This window comes from Bombus impatiens, unplaced genomic scaffold (assembly GCF_000188095.3).
Source record: "Bombus impatiens unplaced genomic scaffold, BIMP_2.2 scf_0020, whole genome shotgun sequence".
NCBI lineage: Eukaryota > Metazoa > Arthropoda > Insecta > Hymenoptera > Apidae > Bombus > Bombus impatiens.
This window is the reverse complement of record NT_176439.1, coordinates 837,552-861,123: the sequence shown is the minus strand read 5'-3', so window position 1 is coordinate 861,123 and position 23,572 is coordinate 837,552. Positions and strand designations below refer to the sequence as shown.

Sequence of the window (23,572 nt, the reverse complement as noted above, 5' to 3'; positions counted from 1 at the left end):
GCACTGATTTCGTCACAGTTGCAGCAATTAACGCAATCAAGGATTACCTGTTACTAGTCTTTTTTTGCAGAGTTTCTCAGCTCGATGAATAAATAATTCAATATCATATGGTACGTCGAGTGTGGAAAAGATTTTCTAATATCGATAAGTTCTAGCTATTGGTCGTAGTATCCCGATCGCTTTCACCGACAATTCAAACCGACAATTACGCCTTTAGGAAATCAGATCGACTTTGAATGCGTAGGCAGATAAGAACGAAAGCTTATTGTTCGGTGAAATTATTTGTAAAATTGCCACGATCGTTTACAGGTGTACGCTGTAATTTCGAGGAAGCGATCCAAGTTCCAAGTGAATTTTTTAAAAGATCAGATACTTTTTTTTTACTCTTACTTACATGGATCCCTTGGGTACGGTCATGTTGAGATTTTGCAGGATGTGGTTTGGATTTTTACTGTTTCCGTAACTTTTGAAGGCGTTTCTTACGCTCACTGCTTGCTGTCGGTTCCACGCCGGATTGTTCAAGCCTGGCGTGGCCAATGCCGGATTCGGTGGTATCGTCATGTCCACGCTGGTGTCTGTATTGTTCTGCATATTGTTCGCGTTTATTAGACCACCGTCACCTCCCGCTGTTGCGTCACTGAAATAAAAAGAAGACAAAATTTTTGATGATTTACATATTGCAGCATACATTTTTTTTGACTTATTTATTTTATTATTTATTTATCATACTCTCGCTTTCCAGTTTGACCAATGACATATAATTGAGACCAACGTAACGATAAATTAAACATAATACAAAGTTTCACTTTGCTTGGACAAACATAAACGATAAATCAAAAATATCTTTCGGCAAAGCAAAGTTCCTCCAACTTTCTATTCTCAACATTTCTTGTATTTCTATATCGTATTTCTGTATATCTTCTAAATTTACGGTAACGATTCCTTGATTATTTTCAATATTTTCATGTCCGTTTAGATTTTCTGCATTCGAAGAAACAAATTAATCGTTCATAATGATGCAAGTAACGCAGGTGAAAAAGTATGTATTTTAAAGGCGATAGCACGCAAATCGGATCATTTATGACGCAAATCATACTAATTGTGCATGACAGATGAAACCTCGAATTGTTAGCTTATGCGATGACGTGCACTTCAACTTCCGAGCAAAGAAACGTACGAACCAGGGTCCAAAGTTTTTCCACTCAACGTTCTACGTAAATGTATCCACATTTTTGCAAATTATTGCCACTATATAACAGTTTCTCAATCGAGTTCGAGAAGCAAATTTTCAAACGCTAGATATTTGTACGATTTGCGTCTAACGTCATGAATATTCCAAAATCAATTTCAAGGAAATTGCGTTCAAAGGAACAGCAACGACGAAGTTTAAAGAATATTGGAAAGATACCGAAGTTAGAAGCTTTTGTCGCAGATAACGCAACAATCAACTGCACGAACTTGATTAATATAGTTACGTTCGTCTGTTCTTCAAAGAAACACGAAAAATTAAAGAAGAGATAGCCGCAACAAGGAGCCAACTCTATTTTCCAGTGATTTGAGTAAAGCGATGAAAACCGACTCAAAATTCATCAAAATCAAATCGCTTCTTAAAACTCGCCACAAATTGGTATTCGACTAATATTCGTAGTATCAAAGTTCTGCACCTCTGAATGCAATTTAAATGCCGTAGCTGCCTCCTTAACCCTTTGCGCTCTGAAGTTTATTTCAATTTCGTTAGTAGCAGCTCCCTACGCTTCTAAGCGTTTTATTTGAAATTTACTTTAACTAAAAAATAAGACGATTTAAATAAACAAAGGAAGAAAGAAATTCACTTAAATACCAGTTTTATTCACACTATTGTTGTATTTTCTAATTCTTAAGCGTATGATATATCGTGAAACAATTTCCAGGATGCAATTCTGCTTTTCTTTCGCACGTTTCACGAAAAAAGATGGACATGAAAGAACGTCGAGTGAGACTCGACAAAGTTAGTGCTGCAGACCCTTCGATGGAAAACGATCGATTTTCTCGTTGGTCTTTTGGCTTCCGAGCAAAAGTTTTCGATTTACGAAAGATCGTGTCGGCAAGATTCGTTCGAGATAAAAATGACGCATCGATCGAGCCGCTGTTGTGCGAGAAAAGGAATCCGGACGATTCGAAATTACGTAAATTTGGGATAGATTCGTAATCGAGTCACGGACAGTGCAGGGTCGAGTCACGGTCGTGTCGTAAAAGCGTCTGCTCGAAGGTGTTCTCGAGGATCGTCTGGGTAATTTATAAAGAAATCATTGAATGCAGAGAAAAGAATGGAACGAGTCACAGGAAAGTCTCGAAGCAAAGAAAAACCGACTATGTGGCGATTAGTAGGCTCGCGTGCAGGTTAATCGGCCATCGAATTACGCGTCTCATTAGTCCGACATTCTATCGCGACGTTCCTCTCCAGTTCGCGATTCTCCTAGGAAAATGCGACGTTCTTCTCAAAAAAATTATTCCGCTAGACTGGCCGAGGTTCCGTAATTCATCGTTCGCAAGAAAAGCGTGTTACACGCGAGTTACAACTTGAAACTACACTTCTCGTCAAAAAGATAAACCAGGTGTGCTATCTTTAATTTCTCAATGACGCGTGCAAAGTTTTTCGTCTGTAACGTATGATATGAAGCTCAGGATATGCGGTTCGTTGAAAATAATTAAAAATATTATAAGGTTTAGTGCGTAACAAAAAAAAATTGTTTTATTTTAAGAACGAAATGGACGAAATTTTAAGAACGACATGTACAATAAGAAAATAATAATCAACATAATAATTGTAACACAATAATTACTTATCAAACATATACACTTGTTTGATAATGGGTACATCCTCCTTTATTTTCTATCACTTCTATTGTACGATTTGGTATCGATTTATATAGTTTCTCGATATAATTTTGACTTAACGTATCCCATTCGCGTACAATTGCATTTTTTAATTCTTCTACGTGTTGATACTTTCCATTCGCGTATACGCCGTGAACAAGTTCTGCCCAGCAATTTTCAATAATATTAAGTTCCGGAGAGCGTGCAGAGTGCTAGCCACGGTAAAACAGATATATATTTTCATTAAAATATGATTGGACCAATCTTGATGTGTGTACAGGTGCATTATCTCGTTGAAAGATTTAATCAGGTCCAGAAATGCGTTCTGCATGATTATTTATTTGTTCTTTGATTAAATTTATGTATCTGACACTATTCATTCTCCCAACGATGAATTTGATATTTGTCCTGCCGAAATAACCGATGCCTGCCCAAACCATCCCATTTGTCGTCGAATTGCTGACATTGTCTCTTTTCTTGTGTCACGAAAATAATATTTTAACCCATCAGAACTATCCAAGTTGAATCTTTTTCATCTGAAAATAGTACCCTTCTCCGTTTCTTTTTCCAATTCTTTCTTTTGCAAAGCGTAAACGTTCTACTTTGTGTTTCGTTGTTAACGAAAGTTTCTTTTTCAATTTTAGCCTCTTAATATGTTTGCAGGATAGCAGAACTCGACGAATACTTGAAACACTGGCACTAACATTAGATTTTTCCATTATTTGCTTCGTTGTTAACTGCGAGTTGGAAGCTATACGCAAAATTGCTCGCTTATCACGATCGGATAACGATGACGGCCGACCGGTACTTTTCTTCTTGCCATGATCTTCGACATTTTTTAAAAAATTGTGTATTACTTTACGACTTCTTATTATTACTTTCGATATTTTTGTTACTGATAACTGTCGCTGTTTAGGTCAAGAATTTGCTTTTTTTCAGACTCGTTTAATTTTTTTCCGCGTCTCACATACTTACAAATTTATATAATATTGTATTGTAATCTTTACTCGTTGATAGGTCATAAACTACTGAACAATTTCTAAACATATTAACAGAGCCTGTTATCATTTCGACCTTAGTATCGATTAGTTTTTCTTTGCTACACACTAAATCTCATAATATTTTTAATTACTTTCAACGAGCCGCATATTCTCAGCTCATAATGTTTTGATATTGTACGTTACAGACGAAAAACTTTACACGCGTCATTGAGAAATTAAAGATAACACACCTGGGTTATCTTTTTGACGAGGAGTGTAATTTAAAATTGCGAGCTCCGTTTCTTCGACGCTCTGCTCCGACATTTTCGCGCTTCGAGTTCACGGTCTCTGGTCCCTTTCGAACGTTATTCATTTTCCAACAAATTTTAAACAGATGTTAAAATATTCCATCTACCATTTCGAAACATTCTACACAGTGAAAAAAGTCTTCCGTGTATTTCTGTCATTTCTTTTTCTCATTCGATTTAAAATATTTCTTCCGTGACAGTTTGTACAACGTAATTTCGCTTAAGAGACCAGAAACAACACGGGAATCTTTGGTATTTAAATATATTGAAATATGTATAATTTTGTGTGCTAGACTAGATTGACCGCGTAGTAGTGACGCACGTACGTGAATATGTGTGCGTGGAAGCATGTGTGTGCGCGGTGTCTCGAAAAACAGTTGAATGTAACTGTTTCGTTGACAGTATAGTATGGAAGATGGCGAGACAAAGAGAGTGCCGAGACGCGTGCAAATGTATATCGACGAAGATCCTGGAAATCTTTTATTAAATAAATCTAAAACTATTTTAATATGAATTCTAAGTGTAACCTTAATGTTCCTTTACTTTTATTTCGGCGATTAAGATCCACAAATCTCAACAAAATACATCTCGAAAAATGGGAAAATACCAAGTAGAACATATTGTCTGTTTATTACGCGCAAGTTGCCTTAATAGCAATTCCAAATTACGCGTACCATTCTCTCTTTCAGCAATTCCCTCCGCTTCCAGATTCTCCAAGGAAACTTTTAACGGGAAACGCATTTTCCCGTTAAAATTAAATTCTATTATAAAATTGAAACTAAGAGGAATAGGCAGCTGGAAGAAGCCCTAAGATGCGAGATCCGCGTTAGACGGCTTACGTGCGTAGCGACGGACTTGGGTCAGTCAGGATCGTTTAGAAAGAGCGAGTAAACCGGCTTACGTAAGAAAGCGGCTTTCTTTTCGCTTACGCTCGCCGGTTCATTGGGCAACGAGTATCGACGTAGATACCTGTTCACCGGCATGCGGCGATAATATGTCGTTTACACCGGCGAAATGTATATAACCCGTTTCTCTGAAACGTATCGCCGACCAAGGCCGTGCAAACATTTCTCCACGATTCCGTTGACGTTTTCTCCGGATTTGCGAAAGATGCTTGCTTCGCGAACCGAGTGCTCGCACAATTTTTCTTCCTTTTGCGGTTAAAATCGGTTAAGACAGATTCGCACGGACAAAGTTATTCGTCGTTAAAACAGTGAAATTTTGGATCTTAAAATAGACCAGAGTAAGTTCCACCAGATAGTTACGCTTAGAGACAAAGCGTTCTTTCATGGCGTAATAAACTGACGAGAAATTCAAATTGCACGATCTTGCTTTTTTCATACAGAGTAATCGAGCTGTTGCACGTTATTCGATGAAATTTTGCATTTGAAGATAGAAAATAGAAATGAAATAGAAAATAGAAATAGAAAATAGTGGCAGATTTAGTTACATCTAACGCAAAATATTCTTCGATGATGTAACAAACTGAGGAATAATTCGGACTGAACGATCTTGTTTCTTACGGGATATGGAATAATTGATTTGTTCGTCGTTATTCCATGAAATTTTAGATCTCACGACGGATTAAAACGATCTGGAATTACACGATTGTATTTAGGGACGCGTGCATATACACACATATACCTATACGTTATCAATCCTTTAAGATCGAAGATGAAGGAATATTTAGATACCTTGAGATACAAGTAATCATCGCGAGTTATATTATCGGTTAATAAACGACGAATATGTTGGCGCTGATAGGAATCGCGTATCGACACGAAAATCACCGAAGCGAAGGAAGAATTGAAAATTCCATTCAAATATTATCGCGAGTTATATACACGTGCTTTAAGAAAATTGGTGCAAGACATTGAGATTCAAGGACTTGTTATTCGGATACATTCGACAAATCTTTGATCGACGATTTCAATCGACGATTGACAAGATCGTGGAGATCGCAGGAAACAAGATCGCATTGCGCACCACCGCATGCACGAAGATTATATTGAAGATATTTTTATTATTTTCAAGAGTACGAGCTTGCACACACGATACGTTCATTTGTGCGTTTACATAAAGCGTCATGAAAAAAAGTGTTTGTTGAACCAAACGATGAAAAAAAGTATTTACGCATAAATACACGATGAGTCGTAGAATAATAAAGCGATATGTAGTCTATGTTGATCGTTGCGTAACGTTGTTCAATCATGTTTTCTTTAATCTGTAAAACTGTAAATGTGTGATCGTAAAACGATGCCAATCTACTTAGAAACGATCGGCCGTCGAACGGCCAATAAATAAATCAGCGATACTGCTTTCTCGCGAATTTAGTAGATTTCCAATGTGGTTAAATTACGAGAGACGGCCAGCTCGAGGAATTGCACGTGCTGGCGAACGAGGAAAAGCCAACAAACCGTTTCGTAACGTCTCTCGTGAGTAGACATCGACCCGAAGAAGAAAGCAACTGACGCGAAGACGTTTCTATGACTTTTAGTAGCCTATCTTCGACAGTGACCGATGATCGTCGAAGCAGGCAATGCCGAACGTGCCACTGAAATGTCATCGAACGACAAACAGTGGATACGACACAAGGTAACACAAAGATGATCGTTCGATGAATACATGTCGCGATGCTTATAATTCTTCGTAATTATCGTAGCATTCACGTTTCTCCAAGTGTCCAGACGTGACTTTGTTACCTCCGCTCTTGAATCGTCCAGTTCATTAACGCACAAACTTCGTTCTGTCGATGAACATTTTTTACGATAAAAATCTTTTACGTTCACGACGTACGTGCAGAATATGTAAAACGTATTCTTAATAAGATACGCAGATACTTTGGTATGTAAAACTGGCCGTATTTTTTCAACTCGTATAAGGATCGAAGCGACATAATCGCGGATGCGCTTGCGAGAGTTCTGCGATATAGCGGATACGTTGTTTTAGAAGGGTGGAACGCAATAAACGGAAACGAGAAGTAAAAGTCTCTCGAGAGGCATAGACGAATATAGATAGGTCGCTGAAATCGCTCAAATTTCATAATTTGTCTTTCCTTTGTAAACAAATTGCCTCGTTATCCGAACGACCAACATCGTGAAATTTCTTGTCGGACAGCTACTTCAAGTGACGCAATACAAGATAACCGTGGATGATTATTCCAAGAATGCACTCGAGGAATATCACGATACACATGATCGTACGCAATTATCGTAGCGTACCTTTTGTCGGGATGTCGAGACGTGACTTTATTACCTGCATTTTGCGCATTGGTTGGAATCGCGCAGGTACACGAACGCTTTCGACGTTTCACGTAACTTCCTTCGAGACGAGAGGAAGTCGACGAGGCGATCCATCGAGGAAACGGTTATCGACACGCGTGTGCATACAGTAGCTCACGAAAGTATTTGAACACTTACCATAGAAACCTTTTATGTACATATTATGTTATATAAAGCATTTTCAGATTTTATTAACGCCATAATAGGATACGACTATACGTAAAACTTGAAGCCAATTTAAGAATATACGTACAAGTTAAGATACGTAAACGGCGAACATATATTTAGAAAGAAATTAATATATAGCGTCTTAAACACGTAATAAGTGTCAACGATGTTTCACCGAGCATATTTATTCGTACGTTACATTTATTTCAATGTAATGGATAATCGACGGTCTGTTTGTGTGATCTGTGTAAAATATATAATAATATTAGGTTGTCCGAAAAGTTCCTTTCGTTTTATAAGGAAATAATAGACGCACAATCTTTTTTGTTTTATATTAGTTTATAGAATTATGCACGAGCATAATAATAGAAATACGACGGAATGGATCATACCTAGTTCAATAAAACAATATAAAACAGAAATTGTTGTTCATCTATTATCGCCTTATGAAACGAAAGAAAGAAAAATGAATATCAAGACTGATAATTGCGTCGTATTACGGTGCTAGTGAAATTGAAAAAATATAATATATCGATAGAAGATTTCCATAAGCATCGAAGAGCCGCTGCATATCGCACACGCTGCCAGCGAGTAGAGTTTTAAAGCACGGTAACGCTGGGCGAATGTGCGATAATTAGCAGCCAGGAATTTGCCAAGAGGGAAGACAGAGAATCGGAGGCTCTGGCAGAAATTAAATAGAAAGGAGAAATGTTTCGCGGCTGGGAAAATGTTACTCAAGCCGTAAAAGTGTACGGCTCGTTGTTATTCAATTTCTTGGGAGGGTTAAGCAACGAGATAAGTATCGGACTTTTCGCTAATATTCGCGTGTTTAATGGTCTGTTGTTCGATTACGAACTATCTCAGATACGCTTCACTTTTTTACTAAAAATAATTAATCCTTGTACGATCGTAAAAGCTCGATCGTTATCGTTACGAGCGTTGACTATTTTGTTTTATAGCGGTAAAGTAGAACGAAAAAGGCTCTCTATCTCTGCGTAACGTAACGATCGTGACGATTAAGCGTGAAATATCAAGATCGACCCAGTCTTCTTTATTCGAGAGTCGATAAAAAGGATTATTACGTTAATACGCAATTGTTGATTTTAGAGGACGATACGTGCGCGTCGATCAACGAGGCAGGAACGTGACATTCGGCGAAGCAGACACGCAAGTAGATAATGGCCGTAGTAGTCAGACCGAGCAGCCTGAACTAATTTACGGTTAGATTACTTGATCTACCGTCGTTCCGAGGTGACGCGCGCATCGCTGTCGCGTCATGTATTCTCTTCGTCTTCGAATGTGCCAAAGTCTAACAACCACGACGAACGGTAGTTGTAGCCGCTGTGCATCTCATTAACGCTATGAACATTATATGCAACTTTCTAGCACTCGAGATGTTGCATTTAACTTCTCGAGGCTCGTCGTTCGTTCCACTTCGTTAATCGCATAGAACGAATCGTTGCAGCGACCGGACAGATTCGTATTACGATCAACGGCCAAGCGCTATCGTATATAGATAATGGCGTTTAGTATTCGAAAATCGAAGAGATGTCTCGACGCGAGCAATTGCGTAAACTGGCATTCCAAGGGACGACGTACCGCGAGGACGCGTGTGGAAAGACCTGGCCACGTGAGTCTTCGTGTTCTGGGCCATGGTCGATGATCCAAGCGTCGATTCTGCGCTCCTCCCATTTCTCTGTTCGTGCTTTCTCGAAAGCTTTCGCTCGCTTCTTCTTTCACCGATCGTCTTTGTCGTCGTCATCGATGCGGTTTCGCGATATCGTAGACATTTACGGACGTTTTAAGACTCGAACTTTCGCACAATTTCCGAATAGTTTTGATAATTTCGTATTCAAATTTCTAGAATAGAAGGCACGATGTCGGGTCTTGTTTTTATCCTCTCGCTCGCGTGTGTGCTTTGAGTATCGCGAACCTACGGATCGGAGGTACGCGAGGAGATCGTCAGGGTAAAAGTCGCTATTATCCCAGGACTAATCCCTGTTTGCGAGCGTCGACGTACACTTCGAGATGCTGTCTCGTCAGTGACAGATGTTTTATATGGTTATATCTATTTTATATAGACTACTTTTTAAATATACAGTATACTTACATTCACGTATCTCGTTAGAGAGCTAATAAAATTACAAAGTGTTTCACGTGACTCTACGATAAGGGTTGGGGTACGTTCGCGGTCACTGTATATCCGGTAATTTAAAAGTGTGTAAACGCTTATACGCGGTAGCGTATTATCATCGTGACCTGTTTTCATGGCAAAATGCGAATTATTAATTACCGTTAATTTAATGTTGGACGTGTTTCCTAATCGTCATTGTTACAGCAGCGTCTCTAATGGTATTACCGCACACCCGGTTATTTCATAACTGTATTCGAAGCCGTGCATCGTCATGCAATAGTCGTTCCGGCGATACCATCTAATCGGCATTAATAATAGGAAAAAAAAAGAAAAATTATTATTATGTATGCGAATTTGCACACGCGTTTCTATCTTGTTACGGCCTTTTGTTTCGCTTCGTGTCTTTAGGGGTGATAAATTCTTAATTACACGTACTTGGATAATATCTATGGCAAATTATTCAATTTGAAAAATTGATATTCGACGTGTGAAATACGACGAATTTGATCGCGGCTGTTTATGCGTTTGTAGGAAATTTCAAAGTTTGCAAGCGTATAATACGAAAGATATCAAAAGGAAAATACCTTAGTCGTTATGATATCGAGTCGATATGAATCTTTATCTTTAGTCGTAAAAATATAGGTGTGTACAGAGATTCATTTCTTACTAACGAGAATAATTAATTTCTAAGGATTACGGCCATTCGTTTCCTTAAACTTTTAGGAATAGTGAGAATAGAGATATCTTTTCTCGTAAAAATGTCACAACCCTTGTATAAACAAGCGTAATAATAGGGATTTATTCGAGATGACTGGAGTTCGTGCTTAACATGTGCATAATTTTCAGAGAATACGATCGGGTAAATAGATAATTTAGCGAATTAATAACAAGTAGACGTAACAAGCACTGCGAGATCTCCAACGAGTCGGCTGTACGTACGTTCGATGATTTAAGTTGATGGTAAAATAATCCCCAAAAGGATTTCTTTGACAAGTCTTTTTTTATTATTATTATTATTATTGTTTAGTCCGTGCCTTTCGGTTTTGGACGAACTTTCGGTTTTACATATCTTACATTTAATTCTCTTCTTATATGTCTACCTCCCCTCTTTTCCACTCTATTCTGTTGCACTACCTTGCTTATTCTACCACTAAAAATTAAGTATTAAGAACTATAAATTATCAACTAATGACTAAAAACTATTGTGACTTTGGTCTTTAGCCTCCTTGTTATGCCTCCTTCTTGTCGTTTGCTCTTCTTTTCTCTATTATTGCTTTCAGTTCTGCTAAACATTCTCCAGCCTCGTTTGGCGTCTTTCCTATGTCTTTTGGTGCTCCCGTTATTTCACATTCTTCTATTACATGTCTTATTCTGCATCTTTTTCCCCCCTCTTCTTTCCAGTATTCCCTTGCTTTGGTCGACGAGTCTTTTTTTATATTTCACTTTATAAATTGTTTTAATATTGACGTTATGTATTTTTTTCATATTAAAGTTCTACAATTTATTTCATTAAATCTTTGATTATTCTTAATTATCATCCTTCGTATTTTTACAATTTTACGGGGGACAATTGCAGCAAAAACATTTAAAGCGTAAGAAATTACCGCACCAAGAACAATTTTTCGATTAATTTTTCGAAAATAAAGTGCCATGCATCCAAGCGTCATTCGAGGCATCGAATGCACGTACATTCAAATTGCTCGAGATTTTGTACTTTTTGCTATATCCTTGCAAGTAACGACTGTAATAATAAATTTACCGCAAGCAATTCGCCGTACCTTCGTTACCAGACAGTGCTTCAACTTAATCATCGTAGTATATTTATGGCAAGGATAAGAAGCAGCGCTGGAAGACTGCGTAAGTCAGCGAAAATCGAGACAGATCAACGAGCTCCAGTGATTTCTCAACGACGCGTTAAATCGTATGAAACGACACGAAGCAACGTGTAGAATATGATCGCGATTCAAATTGGAATTTTATTTCCTCTTTGAACTTTATTATTAACACTTTCACGCCCTTTAGTTTCTTTTCCGAATTCTTCGTGAAATTTACCGATTAATTTTTAAAATTTTTATTCTTTCCGGCCCGAATCCCTTTCCCTTTTTACTTTCTGTTATTCCCTTTTTCGATTATGTCGCATCAAATACGGCAGATGCTGCGTTATCCGAACTAACAAGGAGACAAAATCGTTCTGATAATGGAATTTTCGGATAATAGAAGAATCAGTTTCTTATGTGAAATTTCATTTATTCAAATACAGATTACGATTATCCAATTGACAGATTCTTTAAGTACTTATAGATCTTCTTGGTTGCTAAGTCACACAATTTCTTCAACCTAAGTAATTGCGTAGTTATATTCTTTTCGTACTTTGAATCGTCGAAACGTTTTTTTCGAATGGCACGAATACTTTGACGCGAGAACACGCATGCCTATTACCACTTACGTGTGTATAAATTGTTGTACGCTGTTTCCATTAATATAATTTCCACATATAATATCCTCATTATCACCTTTACGTCAGTACATTTACAGTTTTTCTATTGTTGCCAGCGTCCGAGCAATCTACGCGTTTTAGATAATTTTCGATATGACGTTTTCCGATGTCTCTGATCGTCACACTTTTTCCACGTTATGTATCTTTGCTAAATTTTGCTCCATTTACACAGCTTTCGAGCTTTTTTAATTATGTCGTATATTGTTTCGATAGTTGTTAATTTCATACCAAATTGTTATAATCAGAAGCCACTCGATCGAACAAAGAAAATTATACAACGTGCACGAGCTTACATATCCGAAAAAGGGAAATTTGCTGGGAAATGCTATGTTCGGATAATAGAACATTCGGATAACGAGTGTTCGGACAAGAGAGACTCTACTTTATTTTCTCTTGCACGTATTAAAGTCAGAAAAATATCAAATATGGTGTTGCCATGTTGATTGTCCGACCTTCGAGCGTTGCAGTTTACCGAATAAATTTCAAAAAAGTTACAACATAAAATCAGCAAATGTAAGATGTTGGAATAAAGAAACCCAGATTTCTTAATAAATGGAAATACTGGAATATTAAAAACGAATTTTGCTTGTTTATCTATGCGACAAATAAACTTCATCCTAATCACGACATCTTACGATTGTCTATTACGAGTCTAATGCAACAGTAGCGTATAAAAAATGTTAGTTATCTAATACGACGATAACACGTGGCATATGCGTGTGGCAACGCGCGTATATTATCGATTAGTCGCGACATTCGCGCACGTACGTCCCATATATCGATCGGCCTTGTGAGTCGAACGCATCGTACGCTTCGCCATTTCGAGGTTCCAACCCCTTTCTTGTTCTTTCCTTTTTTTCCATAATCGAACCGTCAGCCTTCACCTTGACTCAATTTCGAAGTGACATCTGGCCGATCCGTCATCGACGTCGATTTCGAGCGTGACTCTCATGATAAGCGCGAGTCTTCGACAAACAATTCGCTGTTCGTTAAATACCTGACCTTCGTCACTTCTCTTTCGCAATCGAGTTTCCCTTCGATCTGATTTTCGCGTCTTGCAACTGGAGTTCCGTGCTATTGGATCTTTCGGAACGCATGATTCGTTAAACGAATCTTGGACGAAAGTAGAGATTTCCAACATAAGCAGTTAAATATTTTGACCAATGTAAATTCCAATTTTTACGATTTTTATCCGATCGTTACCCGATGAATTCCGTGATTCGGGAAGAAAACTGAGAATTTTCAATTGTTACGGTACCGTTGAGACGAAAACGTCTCGTTGAAAGTAAAAATAGCTTCTTCGATATTTTTCTTGAAACGTCTTCTCGAGAGACTCGTCGAACGATAGAAAAGAATGCGATAGAGTAAAAAATATTTGAATCGACGAATACAAAGTACAAGGTTGCTTTTTACGCTATCGTTATAGTTAACCAAAATTTTCCTCTGTTTCTCGCTTATTGAATGCCAATCGTCCACATTTTATTAGTTATACAACGCTATTTTTCATAAAGCCTTCTACGAGGCATGACTATCAAGCAAACATGTTTTTGCCCGAGTTTTTCTTGTCTCCGTACGTAATAAAACGCGCAAATCACGTAAGAAAGGCAAGATGTTACGCGATAAGACGGCAGCAACAGTGTTTCAACTTCCTCCGCGAACTCGTCGATTTATCGTTTGAGAGGCAGATGTACTTTGATCCTCGTTATAAGAATACGACGAGTAGAAACTCAACCAAACCGAATGACACCTAGTTTGCGTTATTCCACGGGAATGAAATCAACAACACGGAAGAAATTTTTCGAATGGCCATCGATGTCGTCAAAGTTGAGTGTACATAATTAAATACAAAAATTACATAAACAATCGATGAACATAACCCAAGTATTTCTTACTAAAAATGTAAAAAACCAACGATAATTAACTTGAAACACGCGTCCAAAATACCACGTAACTTCTTTTGTTCAAGTTCAACGTTTTCAAATAATTTAGTATGCTGCGAGAAATATTCGATTCTATGCTAATTCGTAAAGAAGCTTGTGATGCGACTAACGTCTTCTTAAGAAAAGCATAGAAAGAAACGAGACAGTAGAGTGTTTCTATCGAAAGAACGGTCAAAGGGTGTCGATGAATAAATCGTGACTTATCACGAAACAATCTGCAGCCGTGGTAACAGGTTGAACCGCGCCGTTCAAACCAGTCCGATTATGGAGAACAATTGCACTTTAGAACCCGACGACTGCCACTGTTCGCCGATCAGCGCGATTATAGCGACCATGATTCATGTGGCTCGTGACGATTGTCGTTAATAAATCGTATATCAGCGACCTGATTAGCCGTAATGTAATTTGTAGATTGGTACTTGAAGAGTATCGCTAGTAATTTAATAATGTTAAAAAGAAGGCAACGGAACTCTTTATTGGTTTAACTAGATTTTAGACCGAGATATTCATTTTATGGATCATTGAAGTTCTTCGATAGATATTAAGATGTCGCTTAACGAAATTATGTCGCGTAAAAGATCGAATACGTTTGAATAAAAATCAGGTTAAGAAATTAAACGATCGATCTTCGGGTTATTCGATTTTCCGCTAATTCGATCAATTCTAATATAAATTTTAAGCGACATTGCATTAATATAGCAACTATCGAACTAGTTAAAATCGCTGGTTATTCGGGCTTCTTATTTTTACAATTATTCGAAATATGCAAGTGTTTGTTTCTCTTCTTTGCGACATTAATATGTGTATGCACTTTCATTGAGACAAAAAGTGCTTGCGCCAATTTGCCGCCACTTTAAGTAGTTAAATGGCAAAATCGAATAAAAGTCGCTTTAAGAAATTTGATCTTCTGATTTGATTAACGACAATAGAAATCTCGAATTCATCGGTGCCTGGTTTAGAAACAAAATGACGAAAAGTTTCGCGATCAAAAGCGATGCAACGTTAAATTCGTCGCAACTTTTGCGTAGCTTTTACAGCGATAAGTAACATTACGCGCAACTTTGACGTTCTTCGAACGTACCAAAAGACACTTTAAAGAATGGAATGGTTCGATCTTCAAGGTTACTTGACTTTCTGTTCGCTACAGTTCATCAACCTGAGATTACGCGATTTTGAAATCGTGTACATCACGATCACGCGGAGAGATGAGAAAATCAGTGGACCTACGATCGAGAAAATGAGAAGAGAAAGCATTGGACGGCTGCGGGGCAAGTAAAAGTTAATAATGTTATAGGAATCGTGCGGCAGATTGGTTTTCGTGACTGCCTATGGGAAAACAAAGAAAAAGGGAGCAAGGAAACGAAGATCATCGATTTCACCGCGGTTCATTGTTATTAATCGTACGAAATATTCGCGTTGATTTTGTTATTTGTAACGCAAGCTTACCATGTTAGGGGAACGTAGCCGAACGACTGCGTAACCACTTTATGATGACGTTTCGATTTGCTTCTCCAGTAGCCGGCCGACATACTTAGTAAAATCGTTGGAATAAGCATTTCTTTTTTTCGCGGCCTCGTACCTAATTGTAATTGGTGCTCTGTCGAGGAAAGTCGACTGCCCGCCGCGGATTTACGCTTTTACTCGCTGCTCTATTGTGCGCAGTGCATTAACTTTCGTTGAAACACGAATTTCTTCTTCGATTACGAGCAACGAACGTTTAGTTTCTATTTTTTCCCAATTTCAATCATTCGTGGAAATATACTGTTTTATTTGCAATACTATGGTCGTATCGTTACACGCATCTCTCGATTACGAGGAACAAGAGCGCTGACATCTTCTCAATTTTATTTATTTGCATACTATATAGTACTTGGATATACCTACCTACCTACCATGTATCATACTATTTGCTACATGTTATACGTATATTTGTTTCACCATGAAGAATAAGAACGCCGATGAGGATTGCCTCGAGGTGGCAAGAAATATAGTTTCTTCGTAAAGACGATAGACTGAAAGAAGTTCAGATTTATCAATGGGATAATTAAGAAGCGGCAAGGCGGAGTAATAGAGATTAGTACGATCAAGATTTCTACAGAGAAAAGAACAATGCCCCACAAAATTCTTGCGCATGGAAACCTGGATAGCCAAGCCACGCTTTTTAATAACAAGCAAGAAGACTTTCATCCGCCGAGAGGGGAGATTCGATCTGCTCCGATACGCGACTACGTAGAATTGATAACACTGGTGGCTAAGCCAAGAGAAATTTCGAATTTCAATTTGTAGAAACCGAATGAAATTAGAACAGAAGTTGAACAAGACTATAAAGATCGGGTAGTCTTCGACGAACTTAGCAGACACGTATAACAGTCTTTGTTACACGGAACCTTTGTACAGTTTCGCGGCGCTGTTTAATCTTGCTATTCGAATGCAGCCCGCGGGAATGCCAGTCAATTATCGACACGACGTGAAAATCCGCAGCAGGCGTCTATCGGTGATTTCGATGCTTCGATCGACGAAACGATAACCCGATATAACCCGTGGAGTTATCGCGATACTGAAAAATTGTCCAATGAAATTCGCACGAGAATTAATCGATAGCAAATCGACGCATCGTCGTTCATCGACCTTGTTCAGACAACGAAACATCAAAATAATGGAAGAATACGAAGAGAATTTATTACTTTCACTGACAGTACTGTCCTTTGGATTTATTAATTAGAATATTAGAAGAAATTCGATTCGAGCCTCTTCGTCTTCAAAAATGAAACTGCACAGCAAAGATCGGCGACTTTAAAGAAAACGACACTTTCACTCGTTATTAGACTGCGAATCTTCATGCAAATTCACATTTTACGAACACGGTCAATGAAATGAGACCTGAATAAAGATCTGTTTCGCTCTTTGAATATTATAACGAGCGTACTATACTTTGAATGTTTTTTATGTGTTTGAAAGATAGACGAAAGATACGGAAAGACAGATGTGAAAATACACTTAATATCCGTACGTACAATATGGAAAATTCTATAAAATGGTAATAGTTATAATATTTTATATTCTAGACAAACACCACCTGCTTGGTATTCACAAATACTTGAATTTGAATAAACATCCGCAGTCTACTCATTACTACTGTCCACTTTCCGACGATTTTAAAGAAAATGACACTGTCGCTCATTACCGACGTAACGTCGCGCTTACTTACTGATCGTGAGTGACTTCGACGCCCGCACAGCAGCTACAATTTCGCTTATGAGACGAAACGCGTCGCGCAATCGAAATCGTCACGGGAAAACATACGTACGTCTCGATTCGCTGATCTTTTCGTTCCTTCGTTACACAATATTCGTCGGTCCTTCGTAAAATTATGCGATTGCGCAAGCGAGTAGGACGGTTTTCCATCGGGCGGGGATTACGTTTACGATAACACGAAATTACACAACGATGGCGTGCGCGTCACGATGCCGAACGTGGCCCGAAAAGTAACGAGGTTGTCCATCCATGCTGTTTCATCCATCTGTGAGTAGCGATGGGACCGATAAATTCCAATTGAATTTAATACCCAAAACTCATCGTATAAGGTTCGCATACCGTTATAAGAAACGATGACTCACGCGAGGATTTGAATACTCGTTGTAGAATATGTTTGAAATATAACTATAAAATTACGTGTTACTAAAATATTTGTGAATAAAATCTTGCGATGTAACTTGATTTTAAACGGAACTGCGATACTCTTATTTTTCGTAATCGTCGTACGGTGGCTCGGGAAATTATTCGAACGCTTATCACAGAAAATTTGTACGATTGTATCGTTACGTGTCGTGTGATACTTTCACGTACCGAAGTGCGTAATTTTTCGTCTTCTTTCTTTTTTTTCTTGTCATCTTCGAGATATTCGTAGAAGATTTAAATTTGTTTGGTCAACGTTCGAATCTACTTATCGCATACTCGAAGCTATCGCTCGGAGATTTTCAACAGCTCCTTGCCTGTTTCTCGTTGACTTTTAGTCGGACTTTGTCGCGTTGCTGCTGTTTGGCTACGCGTTTGACCAACTTGTTTTACTTTCTAGAATCGTTCCGGATAGCGATTAATCGTTCCATCGAACGCACGAAATTCGTTCTCCCGCGGAATTTATCGTCATTTGGCGAGAGAGCCGGCGCTCGATCGTGTATTTCACGAGTTTCGTTTTCTCTTCGATTCGACAAACCGCCGAGATTTCAGGTCACCGATCTACTCTCGATTTCACGTTGCATGGGATTACGAGGAACCTAGATTTATACGATCTAGTTAACTGGCGCTTCAATCCGATTCGAATCATAGGCATCAGGCGAATGTGAGAGGAATTTTCTCTCGAAGAAGATGAACAACGAAAGATTAGTAATCTTAAGAGCAAAAACACACATATGGTATCAAACGTTATAATTTTCATTCTTAAGGCAAATTCATAGCGACGACGATTCTTCGATCACGACAGCCGCATCGTTTTAGACATTTTATGGTCAACAAGTATACAAGTCGACAAGTATATCTCTCTAGCTACTATTCTGCGTTTTCTTTCTACAACGAAAAGATAATTAACTTTTCCCACACACCATTTGTCTTTTATCTGACAATGAGAACATCGTCGTTGAACTTGTTCGCGTTACACGGCGAAAGATTCATCTTGCGTGAACCTCGTGTATGAATCATAAAGAGAACAAAAGACGCTGCACCTTCTGCGTTCTACGCATTCCTTCCTCGATCTTGATCGACAGATACCGCGAAATTCCTATTTAGCATTCGATCGTCAACTTTGATACGAAAAATTCTCTTTTTTCTGGAATTTTAAATTAGTCGAGATCGAAATTCGATTCGCCTCGACGAAGGTACATTTGCCGCATTCTTTGTCGATTAAAGCAGCAAGAAGTCGCTTGCAGACAATCGCGTGATAGGTTTTATACGCTGAGATACGAGTTTCCGACGCTGATTCTTCTACGCTGGTCCGTAGAACACGCAGGATTTGTGAGTTCGAAGATATCCGAGGCGAAGAAAGAAAATTGTAGGAAAATACGCGTGCGAAGTAACGTGGGAATGCGTTCGATTTCACTGCGTGTGCATTCCAGGATTGTCAAAATGCTGCAATTCTTCCATATAACTTTCTATTTCGTGCGTACGAGGAAACCGCTGAGTCACTTTGAATGCTAGTAAAATTATGAGAAACGATCATTTCTGACGGTGTAATAAAACGAGGAAGGACTAAGAACGAATAATTTGGAAACTACGTAATTGTTTTTTTATTCTTACGATGTCTTCGATTTTTAATAGTATCGCGCACTATATTCAGGTTTTCAGAACAGATAAATATTAATGAACGAAGACTGTAGATAAGAATTTACATTTCTCGGTTTTTATAGTAACGGGATAAAATACGATATGTTGGAAAAATTGTTTCCTTATTCGGTGTTGGAGTTAAAAAATGTTTTTTCAAAACTCATTTGAAGTATTAAAGATTGCTTTGTCGTAATATTAAAATATTTTTTGTCTCGATAGTTGTCTTTTTCTTTTCTATAGAACTTCGTCAACCATACCTTTGGACCTATCAAGACTTTGCATTTTTAGCTCTTTTATTTTGAAATTTGTTTCTTTGGTTGCAAAATCATATTCACATGAAATATCACAATGGTCGTTTTGCGAATATTTTAAAAATATCATTAATATTAAAAAAAATTTCGTACGCATAGATGTATATGTAACAGACTGTTTCATCTCTGGATTTCAAGCAACGGATAATAATAAATTTGCCATTTCTTCCTCCTCTATCAGCTTCGATGTTTATAGATATGTAATAACGTATATTTCAATAATTCACGATGTTTAAAACATAAATTTCATAACACCATATTCGATATTCTTGTGCTACGCTGTGAAAAAGTAAACTACGGTGATCGGCTAATCGTGGATCTCGATCAATTCGATAATTGAACGTTGGTTTACGCGATTGTTTGAACGAGCAGGATGTGAACACGGCTGTATACTTGTAATTACAGAGAAAACAGTAGAATGAAATTTCTCAGAGCCGAAACGTAGAAAATAACGTTGCTCCACGGGTGATAATTTCATGATCGTGGAAAAACGAATCAGTCGCCGATCTCGCCGCTTTTTACTTTTCCTCTACCTTCGTAACTAGCGTGAAAGTAAGGATTATCGGATAAGTCGATGATCTATCGTTTTTTCATCGTATCATACAACGATGGATACGTAACAGTCGAATAATAGAAGAAACTTAGAAGAAACGTATGCACGTGAAATCGAATCACCAAACAATCCATGAAATTCACTATGGTTTATGTGGGGATCGATCGTGATTGGTTAAGATCGCGATTTTGCCATCATCGCTTTCGAATTTCCTGCGGCGAATCCGGCTTTGCTAAAGTCCACGCGTTTTCTCACTTTTCAACGGAAGCGGAGGGGCGCCGGACGTTCGACTAATGGTCACCTTACGCGACCTCGAATTCGTTCATTTTTCGCCAAACGAGCTCGACGCGACGCGATCGTGTCGCGGGAAAGCTCACGGTTAATTTCGTTGTTCCGTGATAGATCAAATTTGTTCGAGTTTCAATTGAATAAACTTGTGAGACGCGAAAAATCCAAATGTCATACCTTGGATCGAACTTGGCCACGATCTCGTAGTGCCTTCTTCTCTCGATGTATTATTTCTTGGCGTATCTCGGGCAGAGTATCCTGTAGGTGTAATCCTGGCCAGATGTCACCGACGTTTTACAACTAGGTATTATCAGGCGCGCATAAGCGAATTCGTATGGTAGATCTTTGCGACCATGTATAAGAAGAAGGTAGGAAAATCGGAGAAAAATTGAAGAAAAAGTCACCAACACACAACACAACGAAGTTGTATCAAGACTGAGAGGCACATATATAATTGCACGTTCTACACTGGACGTTGATCTATGAGATCGATTTGAGCCGCGAGGACGTGTCAGCTGGAGAGGATGCCTAGTACTGTGGCAGGATCGTCGTGCCCTCCGCACCTTTCGAGTCCTGACGCGAGACTGAAGCGGTCAGAAGCGAGTAAAATCGAGCTCACTCGCCACTTAACGAGCCGACCTGCGTCCTTCTCTCCCTCTCTCTCGCTCTCACACACCGTTGTCGTGCTCCTCCACTCCAACATCCAATCACGAGGTCTGTCCTCGTTCGACTGATCGGCTTTCTTTCTTCCGTCGCGAGCTCACCTTCCCTCTACCTGTCGTCCTTCGACCGTCCCGCATTTTCGTTCACGCGTGCTCCTGCCAATTAATCTACGCCGATGGTATCCGTCACTAGCCCCTTTCTTGGATCGCTTGATCGTTCAATTTCTCTGACTACTTCCATGCTAATTCTCCTTTTCCTCTTTTTGTTGTTTCCTTTACACCGCAGCAAATGCTATTCTTGTAGACAAGAATAAGGTGCACTTTGAAGGAAAATCTAGACTAAGAAACGACACAAAAACAATACGAAGAAATATGCCACGGTATACAATGGTATATCGTGCTTGTCCCTGCGATCGATGAAGAAGATCTGTCGATTTGGCAATTACTATTCTCCGTATCGAATCGCTCGTCGATATTTCTAGTAACCTACGTATCACCTTTCCAAATATAATCTCGCGTGTATTGATATTTTTATTTAATTTAATCGATGATATTTATGAAGTAAAATCTTCGGAGAAACGACATTTCGTACCGATTTAATTTTTTGTCTTTGTTTTTTTCTTTTTCACAGAGAATATTTTCGACGAAGATGTTGGACGAATAAATGGTATACTATATGGTATATATATAGCGAAAACATCATTACCAGAATCTTGGGCCGATCGTTTTGCAGACTCATCTACCAATTTACAATCTACTAATTTTCGTGCACTTTAAGCTTTTTATACGAGCAAGCTTGCTTATACGCAAGCATCGTACAGCTTCCGAGTATACGTATGTGTTTCGGCAAGAAACGCATGTTGCAGTTGGTGATCGGTGACGGTGAAGAAGTTGATCGTCCAAGTACTTCTAGGTTACTACATTCTTTCTCTGTACTTGTCCTATCACTATCAGACGAATCTTATACAATTAGGCGAAAAAATCACTGGCTGGTTAATGGACCAGATACCTTCGTGAGTCAGGACGTAATAGACACGATGATTTCCACTAATTAACCAAGACAAACCTATTATTGTTCGATTGTAATCGTTGTGATATAAAATACAATAGTAATTATACTAATGGAATCATCGATTGAAAGTATAATAGTCACGCTGAACTCTCGTGTCACGTTTCTAAAAATAACCTTGTTCGTCGAATACCATTAACCCTTTGCACTCCTATGTCAAGTATGACTCGATATCAGTTTTTATCTCAGGAGCTCCTTTGTCGAGTTCCACTTGAAATTCTTCCATGTCCACCTATTTTTGTGAAACGTGCGAAAGAAAAGCAAGATTGCATCCTGGAAATTGTTTCAAGATATATAACACGCTTAAAAATGACAAGATACAACAATAGTGTGAATAAAACTTGGAATTTAAGTGAATTTCTTTCTTCCTTTATTTATTTAAATTGTCTTGTTTCTTAGTTAAAGTAAATTTCAATTAATTTAATTCATTTAAAATTTCAAGCGTTGGGAGCTGTTACTAACGAAATTGAAATAAAATTCGGAGTGCAAAGGGTTAATTTTTGTCTACAACGATTTAATACATCATGCATTCGTCGAAAAGTCGATTTAAATGTTTAATTTACGCAAACGAAAATCGCGACAGCATATGTTTTACAATTGTGGATGAACCGTAGAGTTTCGCGAAACAGAGTCATCGCGGAGGCGAGGCAATTGAGAGCAATTTTTCATGCAAAACGTCTCCTCGCGTCAACGCGTTTAAACGTCTGGCAAAATACGGAATCATCTTGTCGCGTATTACGAACAAAGACGCTTGTAACGATTCCAGACATTATACTTGCAAAATTCTCGACGATTCTTTATCGCGTTCATACGATTTTATGCTATTTCTTGCATCGGCAAATAGACAAAAATTAATTACGACAAACAAACTACCGTATAATAGCGTCACAAGTCTTTCAGTTAATGTTGATTCAACTTCGTACTTAGTCGTTGTCGATTATCCATTGTGGTGTTATTCACGTGCAGCCTTTTTCATTACTCAATACAATTTTTTTTCACTTTCGCGCTATTGTAAATGTCCTCAGTTATTCGTTCTTTTAATATCCAAAGGAATTTTTCAGATATCTTTTTATAAAAGTGGGCAGAGCACAGGAGAAAAACAAGTTACAGGCGTAACATTGTCGTTTTGTTTGCTTTCCAGGGTAAACGTTTGTGTTGCCACCTTGTTTGTAATTTCAAAAATATTGCCTTCTATAACGTGAAATTTCG

The 23,572-nt window shown here is 38.3% G+C and overlaps 1 protein-coding gene across 5 annotated transcripts in view; it reads right to left on the bottom strand.

The window, feature by feature from the left end:
• Positions 1 to 23,572, bottom strand: part of LOC100743330 (ABC transporter G family member 20) — a 51,074-nt gene that overhangs the window by 13,798 nt on the left and 13,704 nt on the right. For 2 of the 5 annotated variants that reach the window (XM_012384406.3, XM_033320000.1), the window contains exon 3: positions 395 to 637. In XM_012384406.3, the coding sequence (XP_012239829.1) occupies positions 395 to 637 (243 nt within the window). Of the gene's footprint in view, positions 1 to 394; positions 638 to 15,610; positions 15,709 to 17,372; positions 17,585 to 20,809; positions 21,313 to 23,572 lie in introns of those variants that run through there. The other 3 variants (XM_003484696.4, XM_033320003.1, XM_024366404.1) reach the window with 3 other exon arrangements.